Here is a 20,671-nt window from a genome sequence, read left to right on the forward strand (position 1 = left end):
ATCAAGCGTGATTCCAAAAATAGCCCCCCTCAGAAGACTTCATCAGGAGTACCTCAAAACAACATTAACAACATGCTCGGTATATTTACGTCAACACTAAATTCGTTACCCAGGAAACAACTACCCTTAAGGCACACACCACACCGCTTCTCATCATCACGACAAGTGTCCCTTTTCCGCTCACAACAAAACCAATTTCACGGTCTAATGAGGTGAAACTTGGATCATCGCCCCTGTCAGCTGGTGCCGGCCAAATCCACCGTCACGAACGGTGTTGATCCGTTCAAAGTGGCCGGGCGCGCACACAAACACACCTGTGACAGCTCTGAGCATATTCAAGGTGGAAACTGTCTGTGTGGGAACGGGTGACAATTTTAGCTTAAAGTTGTTGCTTTTTTAACACTTAAAAATTTAAAAATGAAACTTAAAAATTAAAAAAAAATAACTATACTATAAATTTCTGACTTTATTTATTATTAACAAAATTAAGTTTGTTTCATAGTTTGAAATGAACAAATAACTGGCAACACTGCCACCCTCGTTTGAGTCCATTTGTTAGAAGAAAAAAAGTTCAGGTAGCATAACGAAAGTAGAAAAAAAACTTGTTACAAAGTGAAAACAACAACAACAGCACAGTTGTAAAAATACACAAACACAGAGTGTGAGAGAAATAAACAACTTTAGTCTGTTTATGACGTCGAAGTTTGCCAGAAGGGGGCTACCGACAATGGCCTCTGACCTAGAAGCCGCCCTTTAGAAACCCAGCACTGGAGTAAGGTAACATCAAAGTGATAACATTGTTCCTGGCTGACTGAACAGTGCACGGCTAAACCTGGCAGGGTGCTACACTAGGTTGTGGTGCTGTTTTTGTAACTGTTTTGTACCCCGACTAGGGACGACTAACGACGATGACCCGCTCGGATGAAGAGCAGAATGAGGGGTTGTGAATCGTGATCGGAAGTAAAGTGTAGATGTTTATGATGAAGGTGGATTGAGCATTTTTTTCAGTTTAAAAGTTTTATAATTTTCAAGTTTTCAAATTTTCAAGTTTTCAAGTTTTCAAGTTTTCAAGTTTTCAAGTTTTCAAGTTTTCAAGTTTTCAAGTTTTCAAGTTTTCAAGTTTTCAAGTTTTCAAGTTTTCAAGTTTTCAAGTTTTCAAGTTTTCAAGTTTTCAAGTTTTCATGTTTTCATGTTTTCATGTTTTCAAGTTTTCAAGTTTTCAAGTTTTCAAGTTTTCAAGTTTTCAAGTTTTTAAGTTTTCAAGTTTTCAAGTTTTCAAGTTTTCAAGTTTTCAAGTTTTCAAGTTTTCATGTTTTCATGTTTTCATGTTTTCAAGTTTTCAAGTTTCCAAGTTTTCAAGTTTTCAAGTTTTCAAGTTTTTAAGTTTTCAAGTTTTCAAGTTTTCAAGTTTTCAAGTTTTCAAGTTTTCAAGTTTTCAAGTTTTCAAGTTTTCAAGTTTTCAAGTTTTAAATTTTTCATGTTTTCATATTTTCATGTTTTCATGTTTTCATGTTTTCATGTTTTCATGTTTTCATGTTTTCATGTTTTCATGTTTTCATGTTTTCATGTTTTCATGTTTTCATGTTTTCATGTTTTCATGTTCTTATGTTTCGTTATTTTTATTTATTTTTTTATCAACTTTACATTGCATTATTTTTAGTTTAACATTTCTGTAACACATATATCTATATTTGTATTCAGTAACCCCACCATAAAAAGTGTGTGAGCATAAACTGGTCTAAAACATCACAGCCCTGTTGTGTTTGTGCAATGACCTCATACCTGAATTGGAGGTTATCGTGTTCAGCTTAAAACATCAGAGCTTTCCCACAAAAAGGAAACAACAAAAAAAAAGCAGAAAAAAGAGCTCGTGGAGAAACCACAAACTTTTTTGTTTTATTTTCGCTACACTTTCCCAACCATGCCACGGAGTGGGTAGCCCTTCCCACTTTAACCATTTTCACGTCGAGTCCTGGCCATCTGTTTTACGAGACTGGGCCAACCAAACCAAACAAATCGGTGTGCGGCGAAACCTCAAATGAGTGGTGTACAAGTGGTCCCAGTAGACGGAGAGCTTTTCGCTTGATTTTTTACCGTGAAAGCTTGACTTTTGTTTTTTGGTTTTGCTGAGTTTTCGAGGAAATTAATTCACAAAACAAAACTGGAGAAATGGAAATTGTAACTCACTTTTGAATGGCATTGAAAAGAAGAAACAAACTTTTTTCGCCGCGTCGCGAGTAAATCGTGAAATTTAAAATGCAAAAACAATCTCAACAATTATTCAAAGTAACTGAAGAAAAAATCAAACAAAATTGTCCACCACGCAAAAACCATAAAACGCTTTGAGCACGAAATACACGCTCACAGCAAGGGAAAACTTTTCCCACCAAATTTTCTTCTCCCTCCCGTGGTGAGACTCAATTACAGTTTTCGCCAGTGCTGGTCGCATCATTAGGCTTCTCCCGGGATGGGCTTTCGATTTCCGCGAAGGAATCGTCCGCATCCGTGTGCAGTGCGGGTTCAAGTCCAAGTCGACGTTACACTTCGCGGAAGCTGCAATCGTCCGGGACGAAATTTAACTGCCTGCTGGCCGTTTGTGTTTTGTGGTTTCCGCTGGAGCTGTGTTGTTTTCGTGGTCTTGTGGACCGTTTTATAGCTGAAGTTGATTGTGGAAAGTTGCCGGGCCATTTTTTTTGTTTACTTTTGGGTGTAATTTAAAAAAAAAACAGTAAAACAGTAAAAAATATATAAATATTGAAATAACAAGCCATAGTTTCAACATTTGCATGGAAAAAGTGTTTCAAAATGCATTTTAAACTAGTTCGGTTGTTCTGCACTTATAGTTTTCAAGAAATGTAAGATTTGACGAAAACAAAAATTTTAGCGAAAAAAACTTTTTGCGATAATAATTATCGAAAATTTTGAAAATTTCTAATGGTTTTCAAAAACAACCAAAACATGCTAAAAATAATTCTTAACACAGAGGAATGCATTTTAGATTTATTTCAGCTGATTGCACTTAAATTTCCAGTGAAATTTTTAAGCTTTTTTGAAAAAATATATTGTTTTATGCCCCTTGATTTTTCGGGGCAATATTGAAAGAAGGGAGGAAAAAACTTTAAACAAAACTTGTATCAGCCTAAGCAGTTCCAAAACAGATTGAAAGTTCAATATAATGACACTACCCAGCGAGAATTTGACTTAAAGCTTGGAATCTTTTAAAGCCTCGAATGCATTTTTTTTTAAATTTCAGATGTACTTTATGGGTCGCAAGATAATCATATTTAATTAAGGGGTTACATACATGGAAATCGACAAAAAAGTCAGAGGTTGGCGTGACTACACACTTAATTTTATTTAAAATCTGTTTTCAGGGCATTAATATATACATTTTCATTTATCATCAAAACAGATTTGAAGACATTTGGTTGAATCATTGCCGAGATATAGCTATTTGAAGTTAGCAGTATAGAAAAAGAAGGTTGCCACGATATCTCAAAACTGCTTTGACCAAATTTGGTCCATCCCATCTTGAGATATCGTGGCACCCGTTAATCAACTTGGTGTTTCGAGAAAAACGCTCAGGAAGTTTGACAAATTGTGACAAATTGTGCTTAAAAATGTTAAATCATGTAATATCTTCATGAAACTTTCAGGAGTAATTAAAAATCATATTTTTCTTGAATTCAATTAATTTTCTGTAACATGTTTTTTTGTGATTTTCTACATGTATGTAACCCTTTAAGAAAAACATATTGGATTTACATTATAAGAAAAAAGGGTACTCAGTCTTTAATGTTAGTCTATGATTTACTTAAGAAAATTTCGGAAAATCGCAAGAGATAGGCAAAAACAAGTAACTGTGCCAATTTTGAGCCAAATCAGTTAAGGCTAAGGGGTCGCTTTTCATCGTTGAAGTTTATATGGGGAAAATCGCAAAAATGTATGGGGAAAAACATCGTTTCAGTAATTTTCTGCTAGGTGGCGCACAGAGGGGAATAGGGGAAGGTGGGGCAAGATGACCATATGGGGCAAGATGAACAATCGCTCCTACGGCCGTAATTTGTACAATTTTGATTATTTCCAGTATGAGGAATTGTTGCTAGCAATGCAATTAGCTGATTCTACTACCACATAACCGCCAAAATGACGTAAACGCCACGGAGCATAAGATTTCATGAAGTTTTTTTCGAAACCTTTGTTTTCTTATAATATTTGGAAATTACAAAATAAGGCTTAGGATTCGTTTTAAGGCTCATTTTATCAAAATGCTATTTTTCCTAGATTAGTAGTGTCCCTACAAATGACATGCACCTATTACAAAGTATGATTTAACTTTTGGTTATTTTTGTTGAGAGCTTTTAAAAAATCTTGTTCAGGTGGGGCAAGTGTACCATATGCATTTTTAGTATGGAAAAAATTACGAATTGCTGCAACAACATATTTTATTGGGAAATAAATACATAAAAGTACTTAAAAACTGATAAACAATCGTTAAAAAAAATTGTACATACAAAGTATAGTGATATTATGAAAATTTACTATTTATCATCGAAGTAGTATTTTTTTCGTAAAAACGATAAAATTTTAGTAAAATATTATTATTTAATCTAAAAATGGAAGAAACCATTCAAATACATTCTAATCTGATGTATCTAAGTGATAACAGTTCAATTGTTAGCAAATTACCATATTTTTCATGCATTGTTCCTCTTGCCCCAACGGGTTGCTCGTCTTGCCCCACTAGTTGAGTAGAACGTACGGAAAATCAAAAATTTTAAAATCAATTTTTCACATTAAAAACAGGATTTTTAAAAACTTGTTTAAACAAAGTCTTAGTCAAGACCTAGAATAAGATGATTATAATAAAATCCGACAGATTTTTTAACTTTTTAATGGGTTATAACGAGCATTTCCTTAGCTTGTTACACTTGCCCCACTTTCCCCTAATCGAAATTTCACGCAATAAATTTATAACTTCTCAGGAACATTTTTGGGAATTTTGATGTTTTCTGCAAAGTTGCTCCTATCAATGGTGCGCATCTTTTGGTGCTAATTTTTAGTTCCAAACTCCACCGCATAGGTGGCGCTGGAATCTAACTTTTTACAAGAGGGTCGTAGAGCTTTGGTTTATTCAACAAAGTTGTGTAATTTTTCATTCTGAGCAACTTTGTAGAACATTTCAAAATTCTCAAAAATATTGGTAAAAAGTTACAGCACTTTAGAAAAAAATATCCATGAAAAAAACGTTTTTTGTACTAGAACCATCTCAAAACGTATTTATTTATTATTCCAATCATGATAGTTGGTGGAAAATAAATCTAATCTAATCTAATCTAATCTAATCTAACCCTATCGCAGCCAGTCTTTCGAGGGCATCCTGGAGAATGCCTTAGGTTGATTGACGCCTAGCATCTTCTTGTCATTATCAACATTTGCAGTGCGCCATTGCATTAGAATGCATTGAAACATCACAAACGTCGAAGCGGCCAGGCCAACTGCGTAAAGTTAACCGCAAAGATGATTCGTTAAAATGTATTGCGTTTGAGCACGAATGTTCAAACAACAAAACATTTAATGAATCTACAGGGGAGGAAGAAACGTGGGGATCCCCCGCTCACGTTCCTGGTTATTAAAGCAATGAATCGTTGGGAGCACCACGCTAAGAAGTTTTGGTGCCCCGGGACCCTCGAGGATGGGACACTGTATTTCCACAGATGCCCTGGCCCTTTTTGCCGTGGTTATAGCGCCACAACTCGCTCACTGTGGGTAGGTAAACATAGATGAGTATAAATTATAAATACAATTAAACATTCTAGGAAAATTTCTTAGACAGTCGAGAGCGAGAAAGTAATGCTTAGAATCAGATCAAATCAGATTAAAAAAATAAAATAAATAAATACAATGCCAACATACCTTTTAATATTTACAGTTGAGTGTGCGCTCACACTTACCTGAAAACAGAAAGAGCTTACCTCAAGTGTGATGCCCTTTGACCCTCTCTGCATCTTGCAAGGTTCATTTCAAAGATCGACTGTCAAAGCATGGCTTTCTACCTACAGCCTTGCTGTCAAAGTCAAGCTGGTGAACTCCGCGAAAGCAGCTGTCAGTATTCGCACACGAATACTATTACGCCGCTCGTCAACTTCCACACTTAGCGAGGCGAGGATATCGAAGCAAGCACGTGCACGTGAATTCTCTCTCACGCTCATTTATGTTGTGGCTCTTCTCTGGCAGCGACGTCTAAGCCGCTCTGCCCTGCTGCAGCTCACTTACACTACGTCACAACTACTACGACCACAATGAAAGGCTTGGCGATGCTGCATGTTGCTCAGCTTTCTTCACGACTAGCATGTTTCAAATTCTTACCAGAACTGCTCTGTGTTAGCCAAAGCAAACCGGGAAACACACACATAAATTCGTCCCATGAACAGACAAAAACGGTGCAACTGCGGTGTAATCGGCTCGATTCTTTTCACTCTCTCTGACTCTCTTTTCGCACAGCATCAAAAAGCTTAAGTCCAATATGGCCGGCCTCCGGCAAAAACAGGTCATCGATTTTGAAACCAAATAATCAACACTAAGTCACTGATAAATCGCGACACTTCATGTTCCTCGAATTGCACAATTAAAAGCGAATCGATACGTGCAATTTTAAAGCAAAATCGAGTTATTTTTCACTTGAAAACGGATTTTTTCTTCGGCCACTAGCACGACGCGTCAAGATACTTCAGGTCTCTCTCTTCATCCTCTCATGATAGTTGGTGGAAAATAAATATTGAAGAAGTTTCTGCCATATCTCAAAAAGTTTTGATGTCTTATTCTACAAATTATGGTAAAAATCATTGAAAATATGGTAATTTTGGAAACAACGGTACTAAAAAAGGCGCAAATATGCGCAAACTTTTTCAAATGGGTTTGAAAGAACAGGTTTTGCTGAATAAGAGCCAGCAAAAGGATTTGCTCGGAACTGCTCGGAGAACTTTTGCCGAGCATATTGCGAAGAAAAAAAAAATGCTTCAACATTCCAACGCCCAAGGCCCAAAAAAAGTTGGAACGGTAACTTCAACTCAATGGTTGTCGGGCATAACTCAACCAATCAAGATGATTCTTCTTTCCAGCGATTTGTTAGGATGTCTAGATGATTCTAGAACTTTGCAGAACTTAATTTGATCAAATCTGGAATTTTTGCGATCAAAAACATCGTTCCAACTTTTTTTTTTCACATGTATAAAAATTCAACGAAAATTTCGTGGAGGCAGTCGTTTTTAAAAAGGTGGAACGATGTTTTCGGTCGCAGAAATTACAGATTTGTTCAAATAAATTTCTGCATTTTACGATCATCTAGACATTCTTACAAATCACTGAAAACAAGAATCGTCCCGATTGGTTGAGTAATGTCCGAGAACCAGCGAGTTGAAGTTACCGCACGGTGTATTTTTAAGAACAAACTAATGATAAAAAATTCGGTATGTCTGATATTTGGCACCGTGAGAGAAGGGTTCTTTCCCGACATTTTGCGGGTTTACCGAAATATTTCGTCGGGGTCTAGAGCAACTTTTTTTTATCAAAGATTATTTTTCGATTTTATGCATACATGGGATATTCGTTAAAAAAATCACAGAAAATCGGTTCATTCATGTTGATATCACTCAAATTTCTTATGAATATGCCTTGGGGACTCTAACCAACTATATTTGACCTCCCACAAAAAAAATCGAACCAAATTTACCAGATTTCTAGAATTATTTGAAATTACCTCAATATCCAAGCTGGAAACCCCGATACGACTGAAAGTAAATCTCATTTTTGTACAATTTGTCATGAAATTACCCTTTGGGTTCCGAACATTATTTTTTCAATCCTCTGCCACATTACACCATTACATTTAAAATCATTTAAGAATCAATCACATTGTAGAAAACAGTTTTCTGAACAAGTTCCTTAAAAAAGTATCAGTTTTAGTTCAATATAAGCCGAGATTTGCCCAATTTCCTGAAATAACTAGGGTCTTTCTCCAAAATTTTTAATTATTTACCTTTTACGTGATGGGTACTGCCTACTAAGGGACCATCCATAAACCACGTGGACACTTTAGGGGGTAAGCGATTGTTCACGCTCCATACAAAAAGATTTTTTTGTATGGGCAATTGTCCACGAAGGGGGGTTGAGATTCCCAAAAAAGTGTCCACGTGGTTTATGGATAGTCCCTAAGATATATTTTATGATGATAATATTTTATTGAAACATACAAATTATAACAAGTTTTGACGAAATTCATGAATTTTATTCTTTAGCATTCGTTATAAAACTCCATAGACAGTACCCATCATGTAAAGGTAAATAATTAAAAATTTTGGAGAAAGACCCTATTTAAATCGCTGGAAAGAAGAATCATCTTGATTGGTTGAGTTATGCCCGAGAACCATTGAGTTGAAGTTACCGTTCCAACTTTTGGGCCTTGGGCGTTGGAATGTTGAAGCATTTTTTTTCTTCGCAATATGCTCGGCAAAACTTCTCCGAGCAGTTCCAAGCATATCCTTTTGCTGGCTCTTATTCAGCAAAACCTGTTCTTTCAAACCCATTTGAAAAAGTTTGCGCATATTTGCGCCTTTTTTAGTACCGTTGTTTCCAAAATTACCATATTTTCAATGATTTTTACCATAATTTGTAGAATAAGACATCAAAACTTTTTGAGATATGGCAGAAACTTCTTCAATATTTATTTTCCACCAACTATCATGATTGAAATAATAAATAAATACGTTTTGAGATGGTTCTAGTACAAAAAACGTTTTTTTCATGGATATTTTTTTCTAAAGTGCTGTAACTTTTTACCAATATTTTTGGGAATTTTGAAATGTTCTACAAAGTTGCTCAGAATGAAAAATTACACAACTTTGTTGAATAAACCAAAGCTCTACGACCCTCCTGTAAAAAGTTAGATTCCAGCGCCATCTATGTGGTGGAGTTTGGAACTAAAAATTAACAGAACAGAAGACACCAAAATTCCCAAAAATGTTCCCGAAAAGTTATTAATTTATTGCGTGAAATTTCGATTATTCCCTCTGTGTGGCGCAGGTCTCGCCCAAAATTGTCCAAGTATGAGATTCTTGTAGGAAAAATTTAATAGGAAAAATAGGGTAAAATAAGACGTAAAACACTAATATGGCTATATCTCTGGAAATAAATTTTGGAGAAGCTTCAAATTTTGGGCCTAAGCATGTTTTCTAACGGCTTTTTGTTTGAAACTGAATTCTTTTAATTTGATAGTGTTAACCGTAAAATAACGTCATGATTCGAATTCCCGGACGCTTCGAAACCCGGACACTTCATTTTGTTTTATCAATTATTTGAATATAAGTTCGCATTATGAATGCCAAAACTGTGTTATTTGATGAACTCCAATATCAACTTTCATTTAAAGTTTGTTTGAACGCTGTAGTTAATGCCAAAACAATTAAATACAATAAAATTATAAGCTTACCAAAAATGCGAAACATTTCACTTGAAATATTTCATAGGCGTTCGAAGCACCGGGAAGGCAAAGCAGAAATTTATGGTTACGATTTCCTTAAATTCTAGCAAATGTTTATATAAACTATCGATTGTTTTGATGTTATCAGCTTATTTGAGACCTAAAGAATGCCATTCATTAACATTTCAGTCCAAATTTGTGCGATTCATAAGTAAAATCGAGTGTCCGGAATTCGAAGCAAAAGTGTCCGGATTTCGAATCAGCTTTATCAGTGTCCGGGATTCGAAGCACAACAAGTCATCTTAATTTTGAAATTCTGATGAAAAATTGTTTGAAAAGACATATTTTGCATGCATTTTCTTGAAACTGACTGTTTATACTACATCCTGATGATATTTCTACATTTCCATCTTATTTCATGATTTTTTGCCAGCTATAACAAAAATGATATGCTGCTAAGTGTCCGGATTTCGAATCATGACGTTAGTCAAAAAAAAACCTCTAAAAATGACTCTGACCACATTTACTGGTCTAAAATTGTGAATCGAAAAATATAATGTTCGTCTCCTACGAAATATGAAATTTAAAAAAATTCTGAGTTTTACGAGCGGTTTTCCAATGATGGAAGACATACATTTTTAAGAGCGGATACAGACATCGTTCAAGTATTTCAGAAAAAAGAGCTCTAAAAAATCAGACTTTGAGTTCCGGGTTTCGGGCCAAAACTCAATCGAAACAGCGCATTTAAACCTTCATTTTAGTAATAGGATTTTTTCTGGGATGATTCCCCGCCGTGCATGATTTTTTTAAGGTTTCTGAGAAATGCGTTTTTCCAAAGCAAACCTTAAACCTATCCGTCATGGGCTTCCTATGCAGATAGCACCTTTTGAAAATTTAATCTAGAAATCTTTCTTTTGTTACAAAGGCAAAAATATCAATAAGCTTAAATCAGAACAGATGGTAATAACTGAATTCATGTCATTTCAATAACAAATACTGTTACAATACTAGAAAGTGTTATGGAATATTTTTGCAAAATCCATTTTTGCATAAGAGTTCAATAACAGTTTATGTTATCATAACAAAATTTGTTTTCGGTCTGATATTGATTGAAAGCCAGAACAACTTGGGAATAACATTTTTTTGTTATGGAAGAATATCTCCAAATGTTCTTGGAATGATTGGATTAGTTGTTAAAATAACAAAAAATAATAACAAAGATTTGTTCGAAGAATAACTGCAAACGTTATTTGTCTGTTATTACAATAACAATCGAATAACAAAAAAATCATAACGGCGAATAACAAATCTTGTTATATATAACATAAAATGTTATTGGCCTAGTATTTTCAAATATCAAAAAATGTTATTACCAAGTTATTTCCGTCTGCTCGGGATTTTACAGTAGTTTTTAATATTTATTGAATGTGGATGTGGAATGAACTTTGAATTTTTCTACTATACGTGTGTTTTATTTTCTCAACTGCGAAAATGTTCCCCCTAAAATGTAGGTAATTGAAGTGTTGGCCTGATTTCTTCAATTTTCATTACGCGAAATAAAATACTCTAGCAAAATAAACCTACCGATCATTTCCCTCCCAAATCGAGCGCATAATTACAGCAAATTATTCGAAAGTCCCTTTTTCCGACATCGCTCCTTGCACAGCAAGTGTTCAAAATCACATTAAAGTCCACGACATTTCCACTCTACTGGAACCTAGGCAAAGCGCCCCAAACCCAAAGCCCTCCCGCTGGAAGGGACGCGGCCGGTAATTATTTCAACGCAAAATTACTGCCAATGCCAGTCCCACGAAAGGAAAACAATTTCCTTTCTCGCGAAAAATCGTCGACGTCCAAGAGGACTTAATTCCCAGCGTGAAATGCCTCTTTCCTCGTCTCACTCTGTCTTGCTTTTCAAACAGGCAAAACAAACCGGATGGTGGGAAAATCTTCATCCTCTTTTATTTCTTCTTGAGTTTCCCGCCCAACTTTTCGGTCGGTGAGTGTATATTTCCAACGCGAAACGGCAATCTGTCGAGACAAATTTGGGCAGTGTGGCGCGCCGCGTAAAAAGCTATTTCGCGAGGAGGCAGCAGCATTTGCTGCGTGAATAAAAATTCACGAACCCAAAGTCTAAGAACTAAGTTGGCAAAAGCCACTTTCCGACCGTTTTTGTCAGTCAGCAGTCAGGGTGCTTGTGGGAGGGGCCGGGAAAAAACCCCGGCACGCAGCGTCCAAATTGATTCGTATACAATAATACCAATGGGGGGAGGCAGAGTGTTTGCAGACGTCGAGAACAGTCCATGGAAAATTGCGAAATTTTAACTGTCTCAAAAATTCTGAAAAACATTCTAAAGTTTTAAAACACATACAAAATATATATATATATATATATATATATATATATATATATATATATATATAAAATGAGTTTCGTTTGGTGCGGTATGTCCACGTATCCTTCCTCCCATGATGAAGATTCTGTAAAATGTGATCAGTTCGCAGAATCCTCTCTGCAGTTAATGCATCTCAGTAGAGCTGGCCACAATTTTAGAATCATTGCAAATTTGTTGCACAAAAGTTCCAAATGAGCAATGAATGGTATTTTTTTTGAAAATATTTATTTATTTTGAAATTCAGCTGGAATTATCTTTAACCCAGTATAGTGAGTTATCTTTCGCACCATTTCCCCGGCGGAATGGAAATCATGGGGCCAGAGACCTGCGTCAATGGTGGAGGGAGGAGGACGCAAAAATTTCAGTTATTTTACGATTGTTTCGTTTGCGGTTTTCCGAAAACGACGTCGACGACGGTTGTTCAACTTTGGTTGGCCGGGCTGGTTGAGCGAAAAACAGACAGCCAAAGTGGCGTTGGGGTATGCAAAGTGGCAACTTGGCCACCGCGGTGGAATTCCTGTCTGGGAAGGGGGGACAGGGTTGATCGATTCGGAAGGTTGAAAAAACCGGGTGATGATGATGTAGATGGATGAGGTTAAAGAATATTTGGGGCTAAGTTGATAAATAATTCCTTGAGATTTGTTGGAATTTAATGATTTCGGATTTTTAAGGTAATGTCTGTCTCACTCACCTGACGTGCCAATCTTGGGCTTATCCGGATACCCCCTAATGTATACTCCTTCGCCGCCAGCTCCTTCCGGAAGCATCCCAATGCCACCTCCCGCTCCTGCTCCTGCTCCGCCTCCCATCCCCACCGAACTTCGGCCCGATTCCTCCCCACTCTCCAACCCATAGTGGTAACCCCCACCGTGGGACGACCCCCCGGAACTGCTTCCCCCACCGCCAACGGCCACCGAAGTCGTCGGACCCGGCTCTTCCGGGTCGGGCATCGGCGGGTAGATCGGGTCGCAACATTCCCGCTCGGGGAACTCGCTGGCCCGAGCTTCGGGCAGGACCCCGGTCATCACCAGCAGGACTAGGATGGCCGCTGCCAAAGAGGTGGAACTCGGTGGGACTCTTCGACCTTGGGGAAGGTCATTGTGAGAGCTGGTGGGTGTTGCACTGCTGCTGCTGATCCACGGCAGCGACTTTGAAGTTGCACGTGGTTGGTGTGGCCAACTTGTGGCCACGTTCTGGCCGGGGCCAGATGCCGCCCCGGAGCACTCGATGCACCGTCGTCGTTTCATTTTATGCGAATCCTTATTCGATACCTTCTCATTATACTCGGATGAAGTTTAATCTTTATTAGCCGCTCGTCGCTGTGGTCGTGGCCGACGTTCCCTGTGAACACACCGGAGTTGCAAGCACTTCACAATTTTCACTTTGGTGGGCAGAGCTCTTGAAGGGGAGGGATGAGGGACCAGGGACCACCACACGGTTGTTCTAGCAGGACAGTCATTGAGAGATTTTCTTTGCGAAATAGGTGGCAAGCTGGGTTTTATGTTTATATTTCCTTGTACAACCTTGTACGAAAATGGAATCAAAAAAATGCTTGTAGCAGCTTATTTCATGGAAAGCATTGATAGTCAAAACCCAAAAACGCAAAATTGTGTGACGAAGGGTCAATACATCACGCAGATAAATAAGGCATATTTGTAACAACAAAACATTTCGTTGGTTATAAGTCAACAAGATTTTTGATTCCAATTTAAAATTTCAGGGCATTTTAGGTTCCATATTTGGGCTCAACGACTCAAAACAAAACAACGTTAATATTTTTTCTAGATTCGATTTTCTAAAATGTAGTTTGATTCTAGGTTTGATTCAACGTAAAATGTTGTTGATTGACAATAACGAAATAAGGCCGCTGCAAATATTTTTTGAAGTTTATGTATAAAAAATTAACACTTCAAAAATTCAACATTTTAATGAAAAAAGTGTTTTAAATGCATTATACACCTGTCTAATTGTTTTGTCATCATTAGTTTCCAAAATATCTAAGTAGGGTAGAGCACCCAGAAATCGCCCACTTTATAGTGGCAATCTAGGAAATTTGATGAGAATTTGATGACAATTTATGGTTTTTGGTTCTATTTGTTGTAGAACGTTGATAAACTATTTGATTGTAAGTTTCTACAAGGTTTTTTATCATTTACGTGTTCATTTTTTATAAAATTTTGCGTTTTAATAAAGTGCTCTGAAGAGCCTATTTTCGCCCCCTAAATCCAATTTTCGTCCAGCCTTGGAACCAGTTTTCGCCCACGACAAAAATCAAGAAATCAAATGAAATTATGACTCAAAGCTAAGCAAATATGGTCTCCTATTGATACACAACATGTCCCCGAAGCTAAATTTCATTGATGTGCACATATTTTGTCGTACATATTATAAATTGAGGTTCAAACAATCCTAGGAGTTTTTTTCAGATATCCTGCTTATTTTGAGATTCTCTGTCTATTATAACTAAAACCAAAACATGTTCTCACTCTCTCTAAAAAAATATGACTGAATCAAAATTTGTGATAGAACTCATGTGTCCCTGTTCACCCAAGATATGGGCACAACAATTAACTCCATGTTGTTGTTGATTTTATTAGGGGAGCTTTAACGCTATGGGTCATTTGCTCCCGAATTGACTCAATATAAAACATCGAGTATTTCTTAATAAAAATATTATAGCACATGTGTAACTACTTCTCCATCCTCTGCTTAATTTGTTCTCCTATGTACCAGTAAACTTTTACAACATTTGAACCAAAACCCCTTATGAATGAAAGTAATTAAAATGATTATTTAACCTTTAATAATAATCTAGAATGTTCCAAATATATTTTCAAGCACATTTCGCTGCAATCAGATTCGTTTTTATGGTAAACGAAAACTGGTTCTAGATAAAATCTGAAAACACAATACTAGTTTTCGCCCTGGGCAAAAATTGGATCTCATGTTTTTTCATGACCCCAGAAATCGCTCACTTTATTTTATCGAAATAACCTTTGGTAAACGTTTAAAACAGGTAAATCAGTAGATTTTCATGAAATTCAGACATACAGTGAACTAATGAATTATTCATTTACATTATTTTCGGACAAAATTAGTTGTTTTCCCTCATTAACATGTTTACCCGCTGTAATCTAAATTGACAAAAATATGGCGGCTGCAGTAAGGCTTTTTTTGAAAAGCTTATAAAAACTTAATAAACAATATAAATTCATTAGGAAAGTTTCAATTAGTACTAGAAATGAATGCATATGTAAACCTGCAAAATAAATTCAACCAAAAAACGGTATGAGTTGGCTAAATACAGATTAAATCCAGTAGGTGGGCGAAAACTGAAGCAGGGCGAAAACTGGGTCCTCTACCCTATTGACAAAAAAAATATTTTTTGCGAAAAATAAAAATTTTGCGGTGCTGTTCATTGGAATTTTATAAAAATTCAAAACATTTTTAAACAAGCCCAAATATTCTTTTTGCCTCCTGATTTTTCAGACCAATTTTGAAGGGGGTGGGAGGGGGGGGGGGGGAGGCAACATAATCTATGAAAATTTTTGCAACGGCCTAATTAATCCATGAGCATGAGCATGAGCATGAGCATGAGCATGAGCATGAGAGATCACCCATGGTTGCCCCTCCGTTGCTGAACAGAACCGTAATATCCTTTCAGCACTACTGATTATATGCTTCGACGATCTAGTGGTGTTTCCCTTATCAACAGCATGTATGAATGCGCTGAAAAGATAAAACACCATGATTGCTAAAGCTAGATCAGTTGCGAATAGGTAACAGTCATTGGCCACCAACGGCGCCCGCCATGTCAGTTTGTAGATCTCGATTTTAAGGGACGGGAATGTTAGTTAGCGCAGGTTGCTACTAGGGCAGCTGATTTACTCTGTGCTTACACCCCACAAGCGCCAGGAACCTGAAAATTTGTTAGTAGGATAGAGTGTTTGGTCAGGATTCACCATAGAAGATGATGATGCGACCCAAAATCATAGTGTTTGTTGAAAGGTATTATGTTTTAATCTCAAGGCAAGCAATCGGATGCTGCGGATGAGTCATTTCCCGTTTATCGGCTGTTAACTTTTAATTGAAATGGATTTATCTTAGACAGCCGGCTGTGGAAAGATAGAACCAAAATTATTTGTAATTAAATGATGAAGAATTTAACAGTCTGACTTTTTAATTGAGATGTTTTTACGAGTTTTACATGATTCATGTTTAGTGGGGTACTGATTAACGAAGCGAACGACGAGTTACGATGTTTATCGAGCTGAAATGGTATGATAAGGTTTTGTTGTTATTGCACACCGACGACGAACGCGAAAAAATCCTGCGACCCGACCGAAAGGCATCGCAAATAAGACTCTTTTGCAACGGCCTAATTAATCCAAATGACAAAATAATGCAACATAATTCATATTTATTTAGCATTTTTTTAAAATTCAATGAGCAAAAACTTATTAAAAATATTTAATTCAGGTCAAAACTAAGTCAGGACATCACTGAAACCACATATTTAGTATTTGCAACATTTTTATTTTTAAAACTGCTGTATTTTCACAAAGATTGAACATAGGACAATAGTCAATATGGAGACTTTTATTTAAAATTGTCTGGGAAATCGATTCCCACTATCAGCATTTAAAAATTTTGATGTTTATATCACTTTTCAGAAAAACAGTTTTAGTAAAGGATTTTTAAATTTTTTTCAGGAGGGACGTACATTTTTGCATTTTTGCATTTTGATTTTTGAATCTTTTTGTAACATCTTAGGCTTTTTCCTCAAAAATTTTGAACGAAAAGAAATCGTGACATTACCTTAAAATTAAACTCTTAAACATAAAAATTGAAAAATCTCATAGAAGTGGCGTGTATTTTTCTTACGGTTTTTTTTTTTTCAGAAAGCCCGTCAAATTTCCCACAAGTTTGTCTTTGACTACTTTTTGATACGATGCAATGGCTTTGAGATACAGTAATTTTTATAGAATAAAATACAAAAATATTTAAAAAATTTATGCCTTTCTCAAAAGTCATTCTCGAGTACAATTGGCTCCATATACACAAAAATGGCTTATATAGGCATAGGTTAACATGTTTACAAAGTTTCATTGAAATCGGGGAGGGTCGGGTATAAATTTAACAGAAAAATACCTGATTTGCAAATAACTAATAAAAAATTAAGCAGGCAAAAAACAGTCTGACGTTTCTGCAAACAAATGTATGCAAACAGACAATGTAAACAAACTGCAAAACTGTTAATAAGTGCGACTTGACTCAAAACAAGCCGTCGTTAGTATCATTTGTTTCGTGATTCGTGGATAATTGACTGTAGTGAATATTCAAGTATGTTTGCATATTCCCTACTTGTATAGGCTTTAACTTTTCTTGTGAAGATTCCACCCGTTACAAATAATTTTCAAAGTTTATGTCAAAAAATTTCCATGTACATTTGGAAAAATTTTGAATCATTTTAGTTGCAACAAAAACTTGTGTTTTTACCGAAAAATTGATTTATATTGAATTTTGATCAATCAAATTAAACACTTACCAAAACCTAAATGATGATCAATTTTACGTAAATAATAAAATTTGCTCAATTTTAAGCTAAAATTTTGAATTTTCAACCAAACTGTTTTTATAAAGCACGTTTGAAAAAAAATTATATGATCTTTGTTTGACCCTGCACGGTACCTGTCTTTTAATAGAAAAATCGTGAGATAATATTTTTGAAAAACTTGAAATCTTATCAAAGTCCCCCCGGCTTACGGTATATGTTTATTTTGAAAACATATGGGTCGTTAGGGTGGAATCGAAAATTGTTTTTTCAGCAAAACATTTTTTGGGTCCCTTTTACCCGAGCATGGGAAATGCGTAATAATACCTTTCTCTAGTATCAATACCAAATTTTGGTATTCCTGGACCCTTTAAAATTTGTCTTAAGGATTATGCAAGAGCAAAATGTGGTATCATACCAATTTAAGGTATTGTTTTGATATTGCAAAATTGCAGAATTTGTCAATGATCGAACACCACATTTTGGTATTCTTTTGGTATTACTGTATTTTATCAAATTCCTCTGAAACTATGGGAAAATTTTGACCAATTTTGACAAAATAATTAATTTTGCGCTAAAATGATATCTCAAAGCGAATGCTTTCATTCCAAACCGGAAATTTAAAACTTGATTTTAAACATTTTTGATATACCTCCTACAGAAATGACTTGAAATTGTGGGAAATTTTTTAAGCCAGGATGGCACATTTTGGTATTATTTGAATATTGAAAGGTTTCATCAATTTTCACTGAAACTATGGGAAATTTATTAAAAAAAATTTACGAGTTAATTAATTTTGCGCTAAAATGACTTGAAACCCAAAAATGTTAAAGATGATTTTAAAAATTAGTGTGATATACCCACTAATATTTTTTTTCAAAAACGTTGAAATATCTCTAAGTCGGGATTACCAAATACTTTGAAAAACGAGTCAATCGACAGATTAATGAATTTTGGTGAATTTCAATTCAGTTTCATTTTAATAATACTTATTTTTCAATCTTGTTATTTTTCAGAAGCTTCAAGAACTTCAAGCACAGGCTGGCTGTTGCATATGAATAATTTCCGTTTTTTCACTAACTGCAACTGCTGCACTAAAAATGGTATGAAAATACCAAATTTTGGTATTACTTGTTCAAATACCAGCGACCAAAATGTGCTCTTGGTTGCCCAGTAATAGATGGTAAAATACCATGAAATCATACCAAAATCATGTATGTGAAAGACCACAGAAATACCAAAATATGATCTTCCAAGGGCGCGGGAATACCTAAAAATAAAACCATGGCAATACCAAGTTTTGGTATTCAAGCAATGTTCAAAAATCCAGAAGACCTCAACTTGGTATTGAAATGGTTTTATTTTGAGGTATTATTTACCCTTGGAATAACATGGTTTGGTATTTTTGTGCCCTTACACATACAAGATTTTGGTATGATTTCATGGTATTTTACCATCTATTACTGGGCAACCAAGGGCATATTTTGGTCGCTGTTATTTGCCCAAGTAATACCAAAATTTGGTATTCCCGTGTTATTTACCCCTGCTCGGGTAGGGTCCTGAACAACCTCCCAAGGCGTCATCCATAAAGTATGTCATGCTCTAGGGGGGAGGGGGGTCTGAGCAAGTGTGACATTGCATGTTATAAGTATAGGAAAAGCGTGGTTAAGCCCATGATTGCGCAAAGCAAATGAAATTTGTATGGAAATTATTGCGGGGCAATTTGCATTTTCACATTTCTTTAATTTACAAAATTCATGTTTTATAAATTTTTGAAACCAAGACCGTAAAAGTATAGTCCTGGATTTCCTGAAAAATTCTCCAGAAGACAGTATGGTGCTAAATTGATTCTAATAAAAGTTACAGAGCGATCAAGAGAGACATTTCAAAATACTCTTGAAAAATCATATTTTTCGCCAACACTACCAAGTCAAGTAGAAACTTTCGGAAACTACAATATATCTGAGGAATTGGGGTGCAACTTAACTAAATAATTTTTTTGAACATTTCTTCAAAACGATTTTACGTAAGGTTCGTCAAAATAAAAGAAGGAATTTCACTGATTATTTGAATACATTACTTTCGAAATCTATATATCTTTTTATTATGCCTTTTAGCACCAAACTGTCTTCGGGAGAGTTGTTCAAGACATTCAGGGCTATACTTCTTAGGCAGAAGATTCATTAAATCATAAAACATGTTTTTTTACCAGTTTTTTTTATTTTTTACCCCTAAAACTTAATCGTGTGCATTAGAAAATATTTATATCTAAAAGTTTGACTTATTTTGCATAAGAAATTTAAGAGGGGTTGGGGTAACTTTTTCCGATTTGGGTAAGTTTTTGAAGAATCAGCTACATGTAAAAAGTAATCTTTATTCGAAAGAAGATGAATTAAACTAAAGATTTCTTATAAAAAGTTAATGATTTCGTCAAGACCTGCTCCACTGCATTTACCATCACCCAGTAGAGAAAAAAGAAGAGAAAATGAGCGAAAGTCCTTAAAACAGAGTGCAAATGGTGCTGGGTGCAGTTATAAATCCTTGACCATCGACACCCCCGACGGCCCGGTGGTGCACATTCCACGTGGGATCGTTGGGTGGTTGGATGGTTGGCTAGCCGATGTTTGTTACCTTTTTGACCCTAATTGGAATCATGGCCACCGGCGGTGGTGGTGGTGGTCTAGAAGTGTTATATTGATTTAACGTGAATCGCAGCTGAATGGTGCTTGGCCCAACGAGCTTAATTGCAATTTCGGTGGAAACTTGAGGTTTTATTTTTCTCGACACAAGAGAGTGATGGGGTTAAGCAACGCGAAATGCTGTTGAAGTTTGCGCGTTAATTACGAATTTGCACTACGAAAAACCATACAATAACATTCAATTTTAAGAGGTTATCTATTTTGGAGAAGAACGTGATCGAGCTTGAAATTTAGTCTTCTCCAAAAACTCCTAAACTTTCAAGAACTCCTATTCTAAATTGGCAAAACTCAAACAAATTCAACAGAGCTGTTCTTTCAAGACCACTAACCAAATCACAAAAATAAACCAAACCCTGGGCAGTTAATCTGAACCATACAATTTATGACCCACCGTCCAAGCGATTATATACAGCCTGGGTTTGGTGGTCCAGTATCGTACTCCACCAAAAACAAAAACTCTGGATCGATATTCGTGCCCTGGCCTACCTTATTATCCGGTCGGTTGGCCGAGCCGTCCCTTTCTCTCTAACTTCCAGTGGAGACC

The 20,671-nt window shown here is 36.0% G+C and overlaps 1 protein-coding gene across 1 annotated transcript in view; it reads right to left on the bottom strand.

The window, feature by feature from the left end:
- Window positions 1-20,671, bottom strand: part of LOC6043184 — a 314,616-nt gene that overhangs the window by 274,092 nt on the left and 19,853 nt on the right. The window contains exon 2 of the mRNA XM_038249531.1: window positions 12,566-13,241. Coding sequence (XP_038105459.1) covers window positions 12,566-13,121 — 556 coding nt within the window. The 5' untranslated portion in view covers window positions 13,122-13,241. The remainder of the gene's footprint in view (window positions 1-12,565; window positions 13,242-20,671) is intronic.

The sequence above is a fragment of the Culex quinquefasciatus genome, chromosome 1 (assembly GCF_015732765.1).
Source record: "Culex quinquefasciatus strain JHB chromosome 1, VPISU_Cqui_1.0_pri_paternal, whole genome shotgun sequence".
Taxonomy (NCBI): domain Eukaryota; kingdom Metazoa; phylum Arthropoda; class Insecta; order Diptera; family Culicidae; genus Culex; species Culex quinquefasciatus.